General features: G+C 33.7%; 1 protein-coding gene across 4 annotated transcripts in view; it reads left to right on the top strand.

Annotated features, from left to right (window-relative positions):
- LOC148607951 (uncharacterized) overlaps nt 1-6,487 on the top strand; it is a 29,959-nt gene extending 23,472 nt beyond the window's left edge. For all 4 annotated transcript variants that reach the window (XM_088543866.1, XM_088543865.1, XM_088543864.1 and 1 more), the window contains 5 exons: nt 404-587; nt 817-2,417; nt 2,862-4,124; nt 4,993-5,511; nt 6,120-6,487. In XM_088543866.1, coding sequence (XP_088399992.1) covers nt 404-587; nt 817-2,417; nt 2,862-4,124; nt 4,993-5,511; nt 6,120-6,406 — 3,854 coding nt within the window. In that variant the 3' untranslated portion in view covers nt 6,407-6,487. The remainder of the gene's footprint in view (nt 1-403; nt 588-816; nt 2,418-2,861; nt 4,125-4,992; nt 5,512-6,119) is intronic.
- The last annotated feature ends 16,121 nt before the right edge of the window (nt 6,488-22,608 follow it).

Here is a 22,608-nt window from a genome sequence, read left to right as displayed (position 1 = left end):
AAATTACTAACTTAATGTATAAAATTGTAACTTTACAGTATAACTTACATTATTAATGATTTTTCTTTCGAATGGATGATAATTTTTCCCATGATAATTTTACAAATGTTTAAGTAGGCAGAATAAGACCTTATGGGCACTCATCATTGGAGAGAAGACTAATCAAAATGGTTTTATAAGTAAGAGTTAGCTATGCTGAAATACATTCTAAGAAGAAGCAAGTTAAATTCTTGATTTTGAAGAAAATAAGTTTTGCAATTAGGCACAATTGCAATGCTTAAAACATAGAAATGACATTAATTATGTTTGCCATTTTTATTAACCGTGATTTGTTGGAAGGCACACCAATTACGGCTACATATATTAACAAATGAACTCATGCATGTATCTTTATATCTAAAAGCAACAACTTGGAAATTCGATTTTACCCATGGAGTGAGATACTATACTTCTGTGATGGCGTGTAATGGTGCGGAACTGTGTAGTATAGCAACATCTAACGGTGTAATCATTGATACATCACCCCCAGTGCCAGGTTTGGTCGTCGTAGGTGATCCAGGGAGACATTCAAGATACCAGTCAAATAGGTAAGTATCTATTGAAAACTAAAAAAAAAATAACATGCAATATTAATTCTTTTGAAAAGATCAATGCAAGTTTCTACATTGGATATTAATGTAGGTCATTATACGTGCAAAGCTTTAGAGTAGTCCATATGAATAATTCTATTCTTTTGCAGTACCACTGTTATATGGAAACCCTCTATTCATTATTTAATACTCAATATATTAGCATAAAAGTAAAATTATTTTGCAGGAAGACTGTCCATGCAACTTGGGTAGGTTTCCAGGATCCACACTCTGGCCTTGATCATTTTGAAGTTTGTGTGGGCACTTCTGAACTTTCATGTGACGTGGCGAATCCAACTGATGTACAAATGACGTCATCGATATTGAAGTCTGACTTGAATATGACCGTCGGAGTCCCTCATTATGTCACTATCATTGCTTGCAATAAGGTCAAAATGTGTGTAAAAAGAAGTTCTAAGAAGTTCACCATAGATCAAACTCCTCCCAATGTTCTTAAAAACCCTTACTTAGACAACGTACACATGGAAAAATACAACGGCCGCTATGTGATATCCGATCCTTCTTTTATTAAAGTAATGTGGAAATATAATGATGACGAAAGCCCCATTGTCCGAACTTCAATTTCGGTAATTAGTGAAATTGGCTCGCATATTCCTCTTGATGACGTCATAGTGTCAGCTGTAAGTGAATACACAATACATTTATTGCGAAATGAGTCACTACGCCAAGGTGACGTCTACATGATAAAGGTGACGGCCTGTAATGCTGCTGATTTATGTACCACATCCGTCAGTGACGAAATACTAGTAGACTCGTCACCACCACAAATAGGAGGTTTTAAGCCTCCAATGTGGTATAAACTCATTAATGAAAGCATAATTTTCCACATTTCCTGGTATGGGTTTTTCGATTCTCAGTCTGGTATTCGTTCTTACCATCTTTCCATAGGAAGTGGTTATAGTGACAGAGGCGTTGTTGACAATCTCATGGTTTTGCCGAACGGTATTGATGACACTGAATCCGTTGAAGTGACGGCATTAAATCAGGATCTTCAAGATTTCGTAATTTTATCACTGTGGGCAGTTAACAATGCAGGTCTAGCAACACTAGAAACTAAAGTTACAGTCGATGTTACCCCGACGGCATCAGATTTGTCACACGGATCACTCATTATACAGATGCACTCGTGTGCTATGTACTTTTGTAGCGACAAATGTACGTTATGTGAATGCACCTGTGGCACTATCGGAAAGAAATGTTTACCAAGAAAAGACGATTTATGCACTAAGACGTCAACAACTGAACAAAATCATTTGCTGAGTGTCAACGTTTCTATGAGAACCGTCGGTACAACACAGATGATATCAACTTCTTCCACATGTTTGGCTGCTAATTGGACTTGCGTTCCCACATCCTCTTCAATCCTTAGGTACGAATATAGCTTTGGTAGAAATGGATCAGACATAGGGGAAGGAATATACAACCTCAGTTTTGAAAGTCAGTGGCACGATGTTGGTAGTAGACAAAATGCTTTCCACTGCTTATATTCGGGTGAACTTAGTCATGGTACATACTACGTAGGGTATGTCCGAGCATGGGTATCACATGAAACGTACGTTACAGCGACATCCTTACCACTGCTGATCGACCACACTCCCCCAGTTATACATAAACATCATCCTGTTACAGATTCTTTTGTACCTTGTGGTGAAGATGTGGATTACATAACATCTAATTCTACTATTTATGGCTGTTGGAATGGTGTTTTTTCAGATGATGAAAGTGGCATTATTAATTATATAGTGTCACTTGGAACAGCTCCAGGTGGTACGTATATTATTTGGTCGATGTACTGTCCGCCTCGAATTAACCGAAATCTCGCTGCTATTGCCAAATAAATATACTGCAGATTTGATTTAAGACTATTCAATCTTTATGGTTCAGCGGATCTTCATATGTATTTTCACATGTTTGAATTGGTGAAATATGATTTTTGTATTTAAACACTAACTTTTCAGAAAAAAAAAGAAGCAACAAAAAAAAAAAAAAAAAAAAAAAACAACAACGAAAAAAACAAAAAACAAAACAAAACAACATTTTAATATACTGACATTTATGGTCTTAACTACGATACATAAATATTAGAAATATTGTTGTTTTGATGTACTGCTAAGTAACAACTCATAATATAATTTTAATAAAACATGATTATTGATGTAAAAAGGAGTCACATTAGTCATAAAATAATCAAATATTTCTTTTCATTTCAAGTTGATGATATTGTTTCTATGACAAACATTGGAGTGACGTCACATATTATCTGGCCTGGTATGGACATAGAGCCAGGAACCATATATTACACCAACGTAATAGCGGTCAATGCCATCGGTCTTCAGACAGGTGTCAGTTCCGATGGATTCCTGCTTGATGGTAAAGCACCAAAAGAGGGCGCCATTTTTAACACAAAACACCATAGCAACAGGATATACCAATCATTAGAAGAACAGGTATTTTTCTCGTGGCATGGTTTTGATGATGAACATTCATCAATACAATCGTATATGATTGCCTTTGAATTAAACAATTATGCCACGAACAGAAACAAGTCTATCAAATTCATGGAAACAGGAAATTCAAATCACTTCTTATATCCTGAACAACTTTTGCATGGAGACTCTATAACGGCTCATATAAAAGCAATCGACGCAGCTGGGCATGAAAGTCTAATTGTTACATCACAGTCTTTACTCATTGATGGAACTTCTCCCAGGTCATTTGAGTGCGCTAACTTTGATATTATCAAACAGACGTATTACAACATCAGCCATTCCCATCATGTCATTTCTGAATTGACATCAAGTAAACAAAACGATGTGTTAAAAATCAAGGTAAAGGTCGACGAGGTTGAGTTAGGTTTTGTGACGTATTTATCAATTAATGATATGACTATGTTGATGCCATTTGCAACAAATGCAGATGAATCTGTAGCGTCCGAGTATAACTATTTAGTTGACGAAAGTGGAGTAATGAACATCTCCCTGCAGTTTTATGAAGTCAAACGAGGTGCATCAGCTTATGTAGAAATTTCAGCTTGTTCTAATATGAGAACTGATGAAACGGTTCAAGATGCTATTATGGTCCAACAAATGTCTCAAAATGAGATATCAGTATGCATTCAAGCAATTGATGTTGAAAGTGGCATCCGTAGAATTTCTATAGGGGTTGGCAGTATTCCAGATGGAACAGAAATTCTAGCCATGCGTACTGTACCGCTACATCGACATGACGTCATAAAAGGAAATTTTACTCATGGCATGACGATTTTTGTTACATCTAAGGTGGAAAACCATGCAGGAATGACAAGCAACTTTAAATCAAAGCCGTTAATCTTAGACATGACACCTCCAATCATAGCATCAGGTCATATGTCGGCGACGTACGTTCCTCTACAAAATGACACTTTAACTATCATAATAGCTCACTGGGCAGTTCAAGATCATGAAAGTGAAATCAGATTGTGTTTGTTTTGTGTTGGTACGTAGTTAATTTTCCGGCGTTATACAATAGTATGTTTTGGAATATTCAAAAGATAACTTCAAACCATGCTCATCTCAATTCAATTAAAAGAATAAAACTTGAAAAGACAAAAAGAAGATCATTCTTGCCGGCCAATGGCACGACTGCTTAAAGCTTTTGCCAGTCGAATTTCTAAATACAATGAGATCCGTGATATGGGTATACGTTCCTCTGATAGTTTCAGAGTACGACAATCCCCCCCCAACAAAAAGAAAGAAAATTAAATAAATAAACAAAAGAAATATTGTGGGTTAACGTAGGAAGACTTCTTCTTTCATTGAGATTAGAAGATTTCCATTTCAGTATTTGAATTTTATAAAGATTAGTCCTTATGCTATCTGTTAAAAAGTTCATCTGTTCATTGTCGAAAATACGAGAATATATGTAAACTTTATTACTGATTTAGTAGACAATAAGTATTGTTTTTTTTTTCAATTCGATTAATTTGCTTCTGTTAGGCCCGACTAACAACTACAAATATTTGAAGACTGTGACTTATTTAAATGAATGTTTTTTTCAGTTCCTTCATTGTATTAAAAGTTACTAAACGTTGCTTTTCAATTAGATATTGTAAATTATCGTAACATACTTCTGTCACGTTTTTTTTTTCTAGAAACTCTTTTTTTCTCGAAATTGTAAATATTACTTTTAAGTAAATTATGACGACTATGGTTTTGCCAAAAACAATCTGATAATATTGGATTAAAAATAAATGCAGAATAAATGTATTTATATGTAAACAATGACACGACTTTGTTTGTGGAGCGCTTCACAGAAAAGAAAAGTACGTCATGAAACAGGGCTTTTTTCGATGTTTATTTTATAGGGAGTTCACTAGAATCTTGTGATATAGCAGAAAGAACAAAGACACGAACCTTGAAAGATCTAAGATCAAATCCTGTTCAGCTGCCTCATGGTAGTAAGATATACGTTACTGTTCAGTGTGTAAACAGCATAGAACTCACGGGAACGGCTCACTTCGGTCCTTTGATGGTGTTGTACCTACCTCCAGTATCTACTGAGTCACACGTGAATGTAATCGGTGAAAGAACTACAAAGAGTTGCGCTGATGGCGGCAGTCAGTCCGATTCCATAACCTTTACATGGGACAGTTTCAGGGATATTTCTGGAATAAATACATACAGTGTTGGATATTATCTATTGGATACTAAGACGGTGGAATGGACAAACATATCTAACAAGAACTATCTACGGCTACACAATTTGAGAGTGCATGATAAAGAGCAGTACACACTGTTTGTACGTGCCAAAAATAGTGGGGGATTGACCAGTGAGACAATTAACGGAACTGCTAATGTAGATTGCAGAATACCATTGTTAACTGGTATGGTTTCTGTGGAGATATAGGTTTAAATATATATACAGACACATATGTTTTGAGCACGTTGGTTGTTTACAATGATACGCCAAAAAAAAAACCACTTTCATATATGACAAATTTCCTGACATCTTAAGCTTCTGATTCACATATATACAACGGCATACATACAAATGAATTCCTTATATTTTTCATACTTGATGGCAGGTTCCATGGTTAACAAACCAAAATTACAAAAAAAAAAAACATCTCTTGCAAAAGAGCGTTTTGTTTTTTTCTTTTTAATGACATGTATTTTCTTTACAATATGTTCATTTTATAATGGCAAAAGTATCGTCCTTAAAGAATATTTTGACAAACTAATAACAGAAATTTTAGAAAGCATCAAATCATTTTTTTCATTAAAAGAAAAGGTGCGTTAATAGTTTATCACCTGGAAAGGTTCGGAATGCAGTACAAACAAGTTTTCTACTGATGCATGATAGACAGCAATACAAATATGCAGTTCTATTTTATGACATATTTCCTTAAAAATCAATAAAAAAATACCATTTTTATTATTTCTTAAGGGTTTCCATTTAACGCATAAAAATGTACCACCCTGGTTATTTCAGGATCAAAAATCGAAATAAGGAGGGTTCGAAATAATGACTACAATTTAGCATGGGGTGAAGTGTTTCGAAAAGAATCACCAGTAATATCATATGAAGTTTCAGTTGGTTCTGACGAAGAATATACGGATATATTATTGCCAACCAGTATAGAATTCACCTTCCTGGAATTCGTATTGCCTGAGAACGTCAACGAGATATACGTCGTTCTTACGGCTTACACACCGACCGGACAATCGTTAACATATAGACAATCTATAATCATAAATTATGAAGCAACATTAAAGTAAATGTTTGTAAATTACCTGTGGTCGAGTTTTTTGTCCGTTTTGTATGTTGTGAATATTTTTAATAAGTCAAAATATTGCATATATGATGTTTTTGTTTTTGGGACATATCAAGTCCATCAAAACCCAAACACATGAGCCGAACATGAAAAGATAAAAGAACGAATAGTTCTTCATACACAATAGAGCAAACCGAATAAAATAGATTACATATAAAAAACTTATGATAGTGAAAACATGACATCGTCAAACAAATAAAACATTAGCAATATGAACTCCAACATACCAGGTGTCAGTTTCACAAAAAGTCGTCAGTGTAAAATTGATCGTAAGTAATGACGTCATAAACTCAAATAGCATTGTGACGTCATGATTTACGATCAATTTCTCACTTAGGACTTTTTATGAAACCGACGCCAGGAGTGACACTAGGCAACAATAATTCAGCTCCTGACACGAGTTACGAAGAGGTCCCACCAGAAACACTTGGCATTTAAGCGATATCATTTAATTCAAAAGTATCGTGACCAGTACATCAAGTAGGCATTATATTAAAAATGGAAAAAACAAAAAAAAACAAAAAACAAAAAAAAAACAAACACATCATACGACTGAAACGTCAATTAAGGACACCTGGCGGTTTGAGCCACTTCGTGTTCGTCGTCGTTGTCGTTAATAATTTTAAAAACTCTTCACTGACACTACTGGACTGATTAGAACCATAATTGAGGTATTCTGTCTAGAACTAATATGATATTAATTTATTCGTAAACAAATATGGCCGCAATTACTAAAGAATAGCTTAGAGGTCAGACAACAGTTTTGATTACTTCAAAACAGTCAGGTTTAGCCAAATTCAGACAGAGAGGCAAAGAATAAAAGTGTTCAGCATGATGAGATTTTTCTGTGGTTAGGTTCTGTGAAAATATGTGAACTTATATTGGAAGAGTAATCAAGGGAACCAAGGTTATAGCAGTAATCAACAGAATGTAATCCAGGGACAAAGATCGGACATGGAAAACAGACATACACAACAAAGAACATAAAGTAACTACAATCATGCATACAACGCAACAAAAGCAAATGAGCAACTCGGACTCCACCAAACCTGGGAGCATGGACCAGGTGCACCGGTAGGGTAAGCGTCCTCTGCTTTTCTAGAAACACCTGCCGAGTTGCTAAAAAAAGTGAAGTCCGAGGTAGACAAACGAGGAAAGGAAAACTATGACCCGCTGAATAAATCAGTTTTCATGGTGCAGATGGATACACCATAAGGATCCACGAGTTCATGATTTCGACCATAAAACTTCTGTAGTGATGACTTCAATCTTTTAGCAACATAACTCTGTTAGGGTTCCATCGCGATACAAAAAGTCTGCGTAGTTCGACAAGCTCTGGCATAACGTATGAGTTGTGATATGAATACTCTATACGCAGGTGCTGAAGGGATGTTGCCACAGATGAAAGGAAAGTTTAAAATTCTGAATGAAAAGTCATCACGTTTGTCGTAATGTTTAGTCTATAGGTTTCCTTTACCATCGATTTCTAATTGTAGGTCAAGATATGAGGCTGATTTCACAGTGTCTGTAGTATCTATATACTCCTTTGGAGTTATTGTCTTTGTTTTGAATGTAGCGTATCAAGCTAGGTAAGCGATTCATGCTCTTAAGAGCTTCTAGTTAATCTGTTGGAACAATTTAAGTAAGGTCCTTATCGAAGTTTGATTAATACATGTAATAATATGATAAATAATGCGACTGTTGTAAAACGGGATAAACTGTAAATTTGTGAAATCATGAAATTCGATCTATAGGAACACAAAAATTATTGTACGAGTGTTACTAACTAAGATCGTTTCGTTTCTGATGACCGAAAATAAAATTGCGACTTCCGCGTTAGCTCTGGTAAAGTTACTTAGAGTTTAAAGTTTCAAAAATGTCTAAAGCAAAGTTATACGGATAAGCAGATACTTGATAAGAGGATGGATATGGCAGTTAAACTGCGTATTCTGGTATTCTTTGCAGGTGTCTTTTTTCTAACATTGTTATGTTGACCATATCTCGTTTCGATTCTAAAGACATACAAAAACAATATTAGTATCAAACAAGTTATAAATGTTTTTATTGGAAAGTAATGGAAATCAGAGGAACTAGGATTCGATCCGTAATCAAAATAATATACTCAAACAATTAGACAAGAAACAACGCTCATAGAGACAACAAAGTACATGAAATAACCAAATATTAATTAGAAAGAAGTTATAGTAAATGACCAACCGAAATTCCATTTGAACTAGGAACATATACCAGGTGCATCGGTAAGGTAAATGTCTTCTATTTTTCTAGAAACACCTACCGAATAGATCATTAAATGCACGGTCCGAGGTATAAAAATAAAACAGAATCCTAATTGTAAAAGGTCTAGCACGGTGAGATACAATTAAACCAATTTATGTGTTTAAGCGTGAATTTTTTAATTTTGATCGACACGACTTTACATTAAGCAGGTAAAAATTTTGAATGGACAAATTAAGATATGAATTTCTATGTAATACATAACTAGAAATATAGTATTCTATGAACCAAATTACACATAACAACAGATATAATAGACTATAATAATAGAAACAACAGACTATAATTTGATAGAATTGTCTTTTTTGAGGGAAAACATTGGAATTGTTTTAGATATACATGGTGAAGATTCCTTTCAAATAATATAACGATATGGTGCACATCCAATATTATTAATTCTAAAATACATATTTCAAATAAGTATTTTGCTAAGAACAATTATCTGTTCTACTTTTCTACACATTTTGGAGACAAATAAAATTAGTTAACATAAGTTAAAGAGATTATTTTGACAATATCTTTGAGTGTCGGTGTCTGTCCTTTTTGTATATTTGCGGTATCCTTTACCTAAATATTTTTCAAAAACGTTTCTTGTACTTTAAGTCAACATTTGATTTCTTGCGCATTGCATGATTGAAAATGGTTGTCGATTTTTAAAAAGAAAATTTACTAAACTTGACTCTACCTTTCCAAAATAAAATGTTGTCAAAATTTATCATTGATAAAACTATTCAATAATACATGAATTCGTTCTAGTCCATATGATGTATAGTTTTTTATCTAGTTACGAAGGAATGATTAATGTGACAATCATTAGTAAAAGGTAATAACATGTATTATGTACAGCAGCGTTTTATCTTTGAAATAAAATATTCAATAAAAAGTACTACCTAACAATGGAAAAAATATATCCACAAAACAAGCATCAAAATATATATTTGACGTTTTGATTGAATTGTTATATACTTGAAGATAAAAGAATGAAATTTTAAACTTTGTTTGACCGTATTTATATTGATTAATCTTGCAACAATTCTACTTATAGACACAGACAACACATACATACGATAGGATAATTAACATATAGCAGGTTCATATGGAGTTTCGTTTTGATAATCCTCCGTCAATGTATGGATTTAAAATACAACATACCGCTTTTCTAGAAATACCCGCCGAGTTGCTCATAAAAAGTCAAGTCCGAGGTAGAAGAAAGAGGAAAGGAAACTATGAGACGTTGAACAAATTAGCTTTCATAGTGCAGATGGATACACCGTAACAATCCACGAATTCTTGATGACGACTATAACACTTCTGTAGTGATGAATTCCATCTTGTAGCTACATAACCCTGTTCAAGAAGCCAAATTGTTAGAATTCTAGCGCGATACAAAAAAGTCTGCGTAGTTTCGGTAAGCTCTGGCATAACGCATGAGTTGTGATATGAACACTCCTTACGCAGGTGCTAAAGGGATGTTGCCACAGATGAAAGTAAAGTTGACAATTTTCTGAATGAAAAGTCATCACGTCTGTCGTAAAGTGTGGTAAATTGTTTTCCTTTACCATCGATTTTTAAGTATAGGTCAAGATATGAGGCTGACTTCACAGTGTATAGGGTAGATGCAATGTATCAAATCCCCAAAATTAGGACTGTTTGAAGATAATACGTCATCTATAAAGCAGACACTGAGATTAAAGGATCTAGCTACACGATTCTCTTTCTTTCGGATCAAATCAGCTATAAAATCAGCCTCATAAGCTTTAGAGTGACGGAATAGGTCGGCATGTAGAGGAGCAAAATTTGTTCCCATTGGAATGTGGACCGTTTTTTGAAAACCGCGACCACCACACTGGACAAATATGCTGTGGATTAAAAATTCCAGCATTTTGTAAACATCTTCTTCTGTATATTTGATCATTTGGAATTATTTCTTACAAAGTATGAGGAATCTCTATCAAGAACTGTTTATTTGTATCTAGGTGTACCATCTTTTTTTGGAAAAAACAACGATTTATAATGTTTTTAAAGGGATTTGAACTGAGGATGGGAAATAGAAGTATATAGTGTTGAAAAATCATAGGTTTTAATGGTATTTTATTCTGATAATAGTCTTGAACTGATTCTCTCCAAAAGATCTTTCAAAATTTTCAGAATCCACATTGACGTAATACCACTATGGAAGTGTTGTGGTAGACTGCAGACCTTCATTGACAGCTGTGAGTATAGAAGTTAAAAGTTTTGAAAGAGGTTTGGTGGTACATTTTGCAGATCCAGCTATGTAACGCTGTATGTATGGATTCTTGTGGAGTTTAGGAATCCAGTACATAGACAGTAATTCACAATCCTCGTCCTTGGTAGAGACAAAAAGAGGATAGCACAGATTTATGGTTTTCCACAATCTCTTCTTTGGAGAGTGTGGTAGAAGTATAGGTCTTATCATTGCTATTATTTTCGACGTCAACCTCTGATAATAAACATTAGATAAACGTTTAACAAAAAAATATTGTTTTGGGCTTTGTCTGCTGGTACGACAACATATTTGTCATGTTTAGTAGACAATGTTTTTGCTACATCGGGGTCGAGAAATGTTTCCTATACTTTTGATGTTGTCATTGCATCCGTAAGGTATTACAGTACTTAGTATCCAGTACTCCTCTCTTTGCCTACTGTGGTTTTTAACTTCGAACGGCACTGTTCGTAAGATGGTAATTGTTTTTTTTTCTAAAATACGAACTTTCATGGAGAGGATTGAATGATCTTGTTGATTAAAATGTTGATAAACTGTCGAGAATATGGTGGTATTTATTCCCCAACGCGTACCATGACCGCACATTCTTTTGTTTAATCTTTCTTTTGTTTCACCGACATATATTAGACCGCATAATTTGCATTCTTATCCATATAAGAACCAATAAGAAGAGCGTTACCCGGGAAGTAAATTATTCTAAACGAAATAAGTTGGTTATAGAAGGCATACTCTTCCGACAAAGGATATACATGTATATATATGAACATAGAAATTCCCATACAAACAACACAAAAAAGGGTTATATCCTGATCAGAAAAATCTAATAAGAATCATTGAAAGATGTTAAAGAATTAAGAGGTGCAGATGGTTTTGGGAGAATCATATACAGGTAAGTAAGGGAGAACTACAAACATTCTTTTTTTGATGTAAAGAAACACCGAGGGCTTACATGCCAACTTTAACTCACGAAACGGTTCGAAGTGTTCAGGACTAAAAAAAGAAAGAGAAAGGAAAGGAAATCAACAGAGGGACAATAATTAGCTGCCAGTCACCTAGACTGAAATAGAAGTTGAAAAACACCTGTGCCAAACAAACAAATACTTTCAAAAGAGTATAAGGAAGGATAACAATCGAAACTGCATCGAAAACACAGAAACTGTGACAGCAGATGATCAACATACGATCAATTTATACCACATATTCAAAATCCTATCCGATGAATGCATAAACAGCGAGTCACCATTATTAGATCTGACATCTTACAGCTATAGATCTGACAGAAGGTGTCATGTAAGATCATCCTAAAATATATCATTATTCCTACATCTACGTTATGAATAAAAGAGCGAATCATGTGCAGACTTATCTTCATTTTTTACATTTACAAGTTTATAACAAAACAACTAGGTTTCATGACCACTTGTTAAAACATGTCATTTCAAGTCATATTACAGGAATAGTACAGGGAAGAAATTGGTTCACATTGCTGTCGATGTTTGCGACTGTTGGTACGTATGAATTTTGCAATTGAATTTTTTTGCCAAAATCCTTATATCATTGGGGACAACAAGCGTTTAAAATGGTGGGTGGTAAAGGTCTTAAAATACTGTCTATGCAATAAGGCCTTTTTTCAACATTTAAGTAGAGCGCGCTATTTACATTCTGCGTATCTTTTGTTAAATTCAAATGATGTTTTAGATGTAAGCAAACGACTAATACAATTAAAATACATTTATAAATTATCTTGTTAAAATGACTAATATAAATATTTTCTATATGTGTCTTATATTCAGGTGGAGTATTATTTCAGACAAAGAATTCAGTCAGAGTTAGAAGGTCTACCTATGTGTACGGTGAGTCTTTCAGGCGGTTGCCTTCAATCTAAATTTGCACGATAGGTAACTCATAAAAAATCGCAAACACACATGCTAAATGCGAATTTTCATAATGAAAGCATTATAATATATGTCATTTCTAAAATAAAAATCAATAAATCCAACTATATTTCGGTACATTTACACGTACTTCTATAAATAACATAAGATTATTTACATATTACATCACAACAGTACGAACTAGTTAGAATGTGTATTCATTAAAAACATTAATTTGGATTATCGTAAATGTTTCCAGTTGATCTATGAAAATGAGAAATAAAAAATTGCAAAAGTGTTTTTTTATATTGGTGTCAGAAATTAGTTATGGGGAAATATGGGGTAACATTGTGGAATTGAACAAATTTTATCGTTAAGGTAGTAGTGTAGGCCAGGGTATCAAACAATCTTTTCATGACTAAATTTTCTTTAAATTTGTACACATTTTACCAATTAATTTATTGATGGCTTAAACCACGAAGTATTTAGTAAGTTTACATGATTAATATTTACAATAATACTTTGCTATTAAAAGTCTTTCCGATATCATTGTTATACACACTAACCACGTTTCAAACATTACCAGCATTCATGGCTACAGTCATATACTGTATACGTTTATATGCTACACAGCCATTTATACACACAGCTACCTTGAAAATTAGAGTGTTTGAAATCTCACCATAAATTAGAAAAAAAAATCTTTTCTGAACTATACATGGTTGGTGATTAACGAATTGACAACTGTAGGGTTAGCCTTTCTGTCTTACAACAGATTATATTTTATTAAAAATCAAGCATTCAATTTTTATTTCGTTTTTCGTTTTTTCGTTTTTTCGTTTTTGTTTAAATGTCAATTTGAAGCTTGAATATCAGGGTTTCAGGAGTCTTTCAAATGCGCTAGTGACTTAAAGCATTCAACGATCTTGAGAGCTGTAAACAAGTGCTGTTATTCAGTTAGAATATATATTAACATAAATTGGAAGCAACATGTTCAAAAAGTAGAAAACCAAAATGGTATTTTTACGCGTGGGAAATTGAAATAATCATAATACGTATAATTTTCAGACTCTTATCCAACAGATCTGGTATGCCAACATCAATCAATAACATTAAACTGTATAAATGGAATGGCTATTGATATTAAAGAAGCATTTTATGGTATCAAAGACGGAAAACCATGTGGTGTTCATAAAGAGTACTGTGGAACAACTGCTGGTACTTTGAAAGTACAGTCAATATGTAATGGACATTCGAATTGCACCATCAAGGCTATAGATAGCCCATTGACTGACTCATGAATAGGATACACGAAATTAATGCAAATTGCTTACGATTGAAGAAGACGTATGTATATATTGTACATTGTCTGAAGAGTATTTTGCAATATGATGCCTGTTTTTCTAATTAAGTAGCAGTCTCTATCAAAAATGAAAGCAGAAGGTGATTCATGCATGTAAAAAAGCCCACAGAATTCAGTTTTAATTCAGTTACTGAACACATAACCAGTCTCAGTTTTTCGTTTGGAGGTTGCGCTTTTGATATAAAATTTATACAAATTGTACATGAAGTGGCACTTTGCTAGAGTTATCGTTCTTGATTCGGTTTCATTTGGTTGATTTGAGTGGTAGATAAATGTATGATTTTCTAAATTACAAATATGAATGCAGAAATGATAATCATTATGTGAAAGTATAGCAAAACAGATTGAAAAAGCATCGTTTGTTTGGTGGATTTTTCAACACCATGACTCACTTTACCATTGGCAGTGTCTGAATAATTTTATATGGACTGGTACTTAAACGTCCACGAAAGACTTCCTCTCTGAGCTGTACAAGCATGGCATATATCTTAGTCCCCTAATTTAGAAACAAATATTACCAAAAAAAAATGAATTTCGTTTCTACAGCCGACATTGCTTACTTCTACATTGTACAGACGATATATTGAAACAACGAACAAAGAGTTTTTTTTTTATATTTTTAAAACTTTTTACAACATTATCGAACTAATTTAAACGTTACAAAACTGCGTTTCGCTCACTTTTTTAAAATTCATTAAACTTTCAACTCTTCTAGTGAAAGGCAGACCTTAACAAATGTTGGCCTTGTAAAACAATGCAACGAAACTTATATATATTAAACAACGTTGATAATAAGACTTGTATTCATTTTGTAATCAAGACATCAAAATTGTTACTATAAGCGAAACAAAAGAAAGAGTAAAGATACCAAATTTTAAGTAACGTAGTACATTTCATTTCTGACGTATTTTTCCGGCAACTACACTTAAACCCTCCATTGAAAAAGCACAGGACCTGATTGATATTTTTGTTCATATGGAAATGACAGGAAATTCTTGTAGATCATTGGTCAGCATAACCCCCTTCCTTTACAGTGACTTTTGCAGACCTCTCCTAGGGGAAATTCTTTCCAATGGAAAACAATTAATATCAAAATGTGTCTGTAGATATTTCATTTGTAATGATTGAATGCTTTCCATGGGTGTTAAGTTATTATTGGTATTGACGATTTGATAGTAAAATATTTTCTTTCGGACAAGACTCAAAAAGACAACTTTCTTATTATTTTAGATTTTGTTGTAGATTGTAACGTTTTAAGACCAAATCTGCCACACTGTGAAAAGATGGATTGCAAATCTAAAGAAGACTTCTGGTGTATCAAATGTGCAGAAAAATTGTATTTCAAATTGGTGGACAGGAACTGTAGATGTTAAGCTTAACAAAAGACGCAGACGTGTCAGTTATAATCTATTTTTATACTTAAATACTAGAATAATCAACCAAGTATACAAACGTAACAGAAGGAAAGCATAATACTTATCTAGTCTGTCTTATACGTCTGGTGAAAATCATCTTGATAAATGGGAAATCCTGAATATCTAAAAAACAATGAAAACTGTAGATAAGTATATCAAAATTTTAGCATGACACTTTTTCTCTCTTTTTTGTCGATCTTTCGCTTATATCTGTGATCGTTTTGTCGAAGTCACCTCCATTTTTCAATACCACTCAAGTCATGGTTTCTAAAAAACAATTGGTTAAGAGAACCAATCTGCGTATTTAATTTCAGACAAATGTTCGTCTAGAAACGTTTGGTTTATGTGGTGGTACCTCTCTGGCTAATGATTGTAAATGCATGACTGGGTTTAGAACTGTTTTAAATTAAAACACTGCCCGATGTCAACGTAAGTACACTAAACAATACAAAAAATGATAGCAATCCCTGCGGACTCTGACAACGTCTAGCAACAGATTCATGTTGATATGCAATAATATTATGCCATTTTTATCGTTTTGGAATTCACTTATCAGTGGTACTAAACGTTTTCTCTCAATTCTCTTAAAAATCGACAAATTTGACTATGTTTCATAGGACTCTGTTTTTAGGAGTATTTACATAGAAAACAGAATCTCTGTAGCTTAACTATGTATCGTCAGTCCAATGATGTAAACTTGATAATTTGTTAAAATAGCAACAAGTTCAATATGTCTATTTTTATTGTAGAAAAAAATAATGTATGAATCAAACATTTAAATTTCAATTTAAGCATCAATCACACCTAAAATAGAACATGCATGAAAATAGCCGTATCACCCGATGGTAATTATCGAACATTGGGCCCTTTGACTGCTCTATCAAAAAGAAATTTCTTCGGTCGATTCCAAGTAAGTAGAGTATTTCAATGTTGGTATTGGTGGATATTTTAAAGTTCTAATTAAAGACGAAATAAAAAAGAAATTTCTTTCCTAATTGATAATTTTAATCATTTTCATACCTTATAATTAGACACTCCTCTAGTGCTACGGGTTTCCATTTTACAACAGTATATTTCCCTTTATATCGACCAACTAACTTAGTTTTGTTATTGTATGACATGGTCTAGATATATAATTACAGTATATTTATCATATCTTAATAGCAATGTAAAGCCGTTACAAAATTTCCATAGGTCGGCCACCAAAGCAGTCTTTGATGCCAAACAATAAAAGGGCAATTTGAAGCCTTCAGCGTATGCTACAACTGACACTAAACAAACTCGTATCTGCTCCTATAAAATGTTGAAATAACAATAATGTTTAAAAAAAATATGTAATTTCTCCGTAATTGCATTTTCGCTTATTGTTTCTATGACCATATAGGTGACATCACCTTGATTAGTCAACAGACGTTGTTTAAAAACTGTCCATTGTCAGGTATAAAAAGAGAGTGCAACGTTTTATGAGCAGACTTTTTGTATCGCGCTAGAACTCTAACAAATAGGCTTCTGGAACAGGGTTATGTTGCTAAAAGATTCAAGTCATTACTACAAAAATTTTATGGTCGTCATCATGAACTCGTGGATCGCTATGGTGTATCCATCTGCACCATGAAAACTGATTTATTCAACGGGTCATAATTTTCCTTCCCTCGTTTGTCTACCCCGGACTTGACTTGTTATGAGCAACTCGGCGAGTGTTTCTAGGAAAGCAGAGGACGCTTACCCTACCGGTGCACATGGTCCATGCTCCCAGTTTTTAGCGGAGTCCGAGTTGCTCATTTGCTTTTGTTACTTTGTATGTATGATTTTAGTTACTTTATGTTCTTTGTTGTGTATGTCTGTTTTCCATGAATGGTCTTTGTCCCTGGATTACATTCTGTTGATTACCGCTATAACCGTGGTTCCCTTGATTACTCTTCAACAAGAGATTCAATATTTCCTTAAATACTACAATGCAAAATGCAGAAAGGTAAGTATTCAATAATAACTTCTATTTATTGGTTGGTATGTTAACATTAATGAAAGGAAAACTAGGCAAAACAAAAAAAAAATATAATAATATATTGTTTATTTTATACAAGTGATATTAGAAACATGTGTTTTATTCCATCTGTAGTTAAATATGTCCATAAGGTCGTGTGAAAAAGCTAACATAGGGGCCGCCATTACGACTGGGTAAAAAATCTGACATTTGGATAAGGTAGGGCGGACGTGCGCGAGAAGTTGACCGGTGACAAGGTACACTAGGGGTTTATATCAGTCTATTATAAAAAAAAAAAAACTCCTCTTGGTACGTCCTGTATACTATAGAGAAAAGTTATTCAGATGAATCTATTAATATAAAGGAATACTTGAAATTATTTACACTAATAGTACAATATATAAACATATAAACAAAAGTCAGCTGTAAATGAAATCCTTGTAAAAATGATAAATAGATTACCATATTTATTTATACACTGTCAAATGTGCGGTGCAAATTTTTGGTCGTTCCCTCCGCGGGACTCGAACTCGTACCGCAGTGACATCAATGGTGGCAACACCGCCTGCACAAAGTCCAGCGCCCTAGACCACTCGGCCAGCTAGGCTATATAAAAATATAGCTTTCGCTAGCCGGGTCATTCCACCTCGTAAGATTAACTTAGTACACGATGTATGGTAATACGGGACAGTTCATTTAGATGTTAATATGTAGGATAGAAGATCAAATTAATGACGCATGTCACAACAAATCAATATTATACAAACGTCTCAGAATGTGACGACTCTATTTGCTACACTGCTCCATCGGATCAAATTGATACAGGGAATATATATAAACGTATAGAAAGGTCTGGCCTTCGGTATCGAAAACTATGCTACAGAAATATGTAAAGTAACCCCTTCAAACCACCAATTACTAATGAGAGATCAATCCTCAGTAAAAAGGATATTACTATCAACAAATCCTTGACATTAAGTTACCACATAAGACCCATCTTAATGCTTTTTGCCGTTTTATTAGAAGTGACGGATTTTGCAAATAACATGCCACATGCGCGGCGACAACTCTTTCGTCATAAAGATAAACGAAAATCATCCTTTGTTTATTAACACAGTTTCTAATGACACGAACTACCACTGGCAAACAAACAAAGGGATATTGTGTTACACTTGGAATCAAAGATACTTTAATCATGATAAGATAAATAACCCATTTCATCAGATTAAAACAGACACATATAACGGAATTATAGGAAAATACGATCAACATTCTGGCATTTTACCAGTAAATGGGACAATGAGTGTGAATGGGCTATTAGGGTTCAAATATCCTATACTAAGAAATGAAAAATCGTCATGTCCGGCCATGAGGAAAACTTTACTTTGGAAAGCTTCTGTACGTACCAAGATATGGTTGGCGGGGATGAGTTTACTCTTCAACTACAGGCCACAGACATTACGAGTCACACTCTTAGTGACAGTGTCTCTTTGTTTATTTATTGATCGTTCTATGCCAGAAATTATTGACATTTGGATGACACGTGATGGAATATATACAAATATATGACCATTATAGCAATGATTTATCCAAAATCAATACAGTTTACAGTCTTCGACATTCACAGTGGAATACGAAAAAATAAAATGGGCCATTGGGACGTACGAAAATAGATATTTTTTGTGAAAGCTTTCGGGGTGATAACCATAGTACGTTGAAACTTATTTTGCCATTTTCAAATTTGAAAATTGCAGCTAGTACTTGTTCATGCTGTTCCGACGAGTTCCTTCCATCTAAAATCTAACCTCCATTAAAAACTTATATTATTTTTCACACTTCTACCATTGTCGTTATATTACTATAGAAACCATTTGTTTATAGAATTAATTCTATTCTTCAAGATCTAACAGTATGATATCAGTTATGTTACTCCGTGTAAGGTGTTTATAAGATTACCAACTAATAAAGTAAAGTCTTTATATTTAGTTTCTTAATATTTTCCTTGTAGTTTTAAAAACAACATTAGACAACTTTGTCAATATTTTTTTCAGGTGTCAAATATATCTTATATTGCAGGACAAACTTCTTAATTCATCAGTCTACTGCTCAAAAATTAGTAACAGTAGTGATATGAAGTTTGAGGCTGACTTATGAAAAATTGCTGCATAAATAAGCATATTGAAAACCATGAGTTCATCTGTGGAAAAGTGATGCTGTACTCAAGTCATGTGATCTACGTACTTTCCAATTTCCTCGATCTTTCATATTAGAGGATCGCAGCCAAATAGGCGATATGTGCATCGTGTTTGGCAAAAATCGGAGCACAATAGAGGACACTAATATCCAGGGTTATATAAAAGTTCACCATCATTCGGGGTAGCTTTGAGATGATACATTCTATATATTCCTCCGCGTTATAAACAGGGTGTGTAAGTCTCGTTCTAGTTTCATTTTTCTTTACCGGAATTTATACGTAGAGCGTATTGAAAACCGAAGACCGGACATTTTATTGTTTACTTCCGGGTACTCGAAACGCTGTATAGCAATGTAAAATCTTCTATTTTATGTGTTTTCTTAATACCTTTATCATGTAGAAATAGATATTTGTCATTTATTGTCGGTATTTATTACACAGAAAGATATTTTACCCTCAACACTAAACTTAACGCTCTCTAAAAGACCAATGTCGATGCTTTTGAATGGTAGACAAAGACCCAATCTTATGAAATCACGTGGTCACATGACGAGACTTACATATCCTATAGAGGTGGTTTGAGACAACAGTATGGTTAGGGCCTGTACTTGCCGACGAGACTCCACCAGTATGCAACCCGTTGTCAAAGGAAACAAGGCAGTTATTGAATGGTCACAGGCGAAAGTGTTTGACACAGAACCAAATACTAATACATTTCTATATGCTAGTGATGTTGATGGTAATGTTTTTCTTTAATGTAATTTGAGCTAGATTTAGGTAACTGGGAACCTTCTTTCAATTCATAACACATTTATTTTTATATGTAGTATGTTGAAGTATTCAATGGAGAATTGGATATTTTACTGGATATTATGGTGCGTTTTATTATTGTTTCAGATCATTTTTGACCTATCATTAAAGGGGGGTGATTAAAGTCAAAACTAGTTAATCCCCATCGCCGAAGACATGCATCTGTCCATAGTCAGGAGGTGGGGGTAATTAATGTGTTTTCTTGTCGTAATTTGACTTTTAAACTAATTTTGAAGATATGTCATTGTTTTGAAAGCATAGATTTTAATACATTTGTTGTCAGGGCCTTTCAGAGGTACATGAAAGATGTGTTTACACTTCTTGACGATTTTTTGGTGAACTCTGAAAGGTACTTACTACATTATATGAGGATGCATTTGTTGCGTTTCACCATCTATCCCTTTTTATAAAAAAAGATAATCAACTTCAATAGTAAATGTACTCTGGATATTATATGTATCTTTCATTTTTGTATTCAATTACTTTTACAGGGATATCCGCTGTTATATTGATCATTTTCACTAGGCTTTATGACATTTGTGATTACTGACGTCACAATATTGACCTTATTCGCAGGCGCAGGATAGTTAAGGCATCTAAAGTGCATTTTTCTTCAACGTAAACAAAATCATAAAATGCTGGAATGTCATAAACAACGTGGACATCAACGTCTGCTGGCGATTAAAACTTCCCGTTTAACAAACACTGTATGGAAATTCCACCTAGAGTTTTTGGAATAAATATAAAATATATAAACAGTTTTAAGCATCACGCGAGTTTTCATGTTAAATATTCTTAAGAAATTTGCTTATTTCACAATTCTTACGATTTTGGTTGATGCGGTTTATTTTCCACATATGGAAAACGGAGCTGTTTACAAGCTTGAACATATCACTGTACTCCTTTGAAGTATAACTATTCACTTATTGTTTTATTATTATGTGAATTTTACCCATGGAATCATAATAGTCTATACATGTTCTACATTTAAATATCCATGAAATTATGAACATAGGCGTGCAAATTCAATAACATGTACCTCCTTCACAACGCCTTGCAGTGCTATATATAGATAAACGAGCTTTGCAGCAACATGCACACTTGTATTACAAGTATTACGCTGCAATACAATGAATAAGTTACAAATGTGCATCGTTATGATATTGCAAATAAGGGAAAGAAAAATCGGATGTCTTAATCGTATGGCCCCCCGCGTATGACGCAGTTATAACGATTCATTTCTTTTTCCATCAAGATTCAGGACGAATACATTAAAACAAATATTCTTGTTAAATTTTACAAATTTAGTTGTAATTGACCTTTCGGGCAAAAGCATTTTATACTTGAGTTGATAGATTTCACAAAATGATCAAGGGATTCAGAAGAGAAAATCCCAATAAATCGAAAGTAGAAAAATCGTTTATTTTGAAACCTTTTTAATGAAACAAACCTTATAATGAACGTTTTATAGCAATTTTTAGTCATTTTAAAACAATTTTATTGTGGTATGCGACCTTAACGTATTTTTAAATAAATTTCGCTTAAAACGACCTTAACTGTCCTGCGGGTTCAGATTTTACTACACTGTCAAAATTAAAACTGTTTGCAATGTTTATGCCACAACTCATACTTTATGCCAGACCTTGCCGTAACTACACAGACTTTTGGCGCGCTAGAATTCTTACAATTAGGCTTCTTAATTAGATTCCCTTGACTCCTCCTTCATTCATCGACGGATTCGTGCAGAAAAAGACATGACGAGTGAGTGAAAAAATGTTTGGAGTTTATTTAAAACTGATAAATTGATTTATATATGAAATTTGAGAAGTTATGCGTTGAAGCACTAAAGATCTACTGGTTTTTAATCAGAAAAAAAAATCCTTTTAAAGATAAATTAGGTCCTCATGTGGCGTGGATAAACTCAAGAGACAGATTAATTGATGTTATGTAGTATTACATTGAATAT

Source organism: Perna viridis, chromosome 9, assembly GCF_037379345.1.
Source record: "Perna viridis isolate PV_CMFRI_1.1 ecotype Kerala chromosome 9, ASM3737934v1, whole genome shotgun sequence".
NCBI classification, from domain to species: domain Eukaryota; kingdom Metazoa; phylum Mollusca; class Bivalvia; order Mytilida; family Mytilidae; genus Perna; species Perna viridis.
The sequence above is the reverse complement of the archived record's forward strand: the minus strand, read 5'-3'. Positions and strand labels throughout refer to the sequence as shown.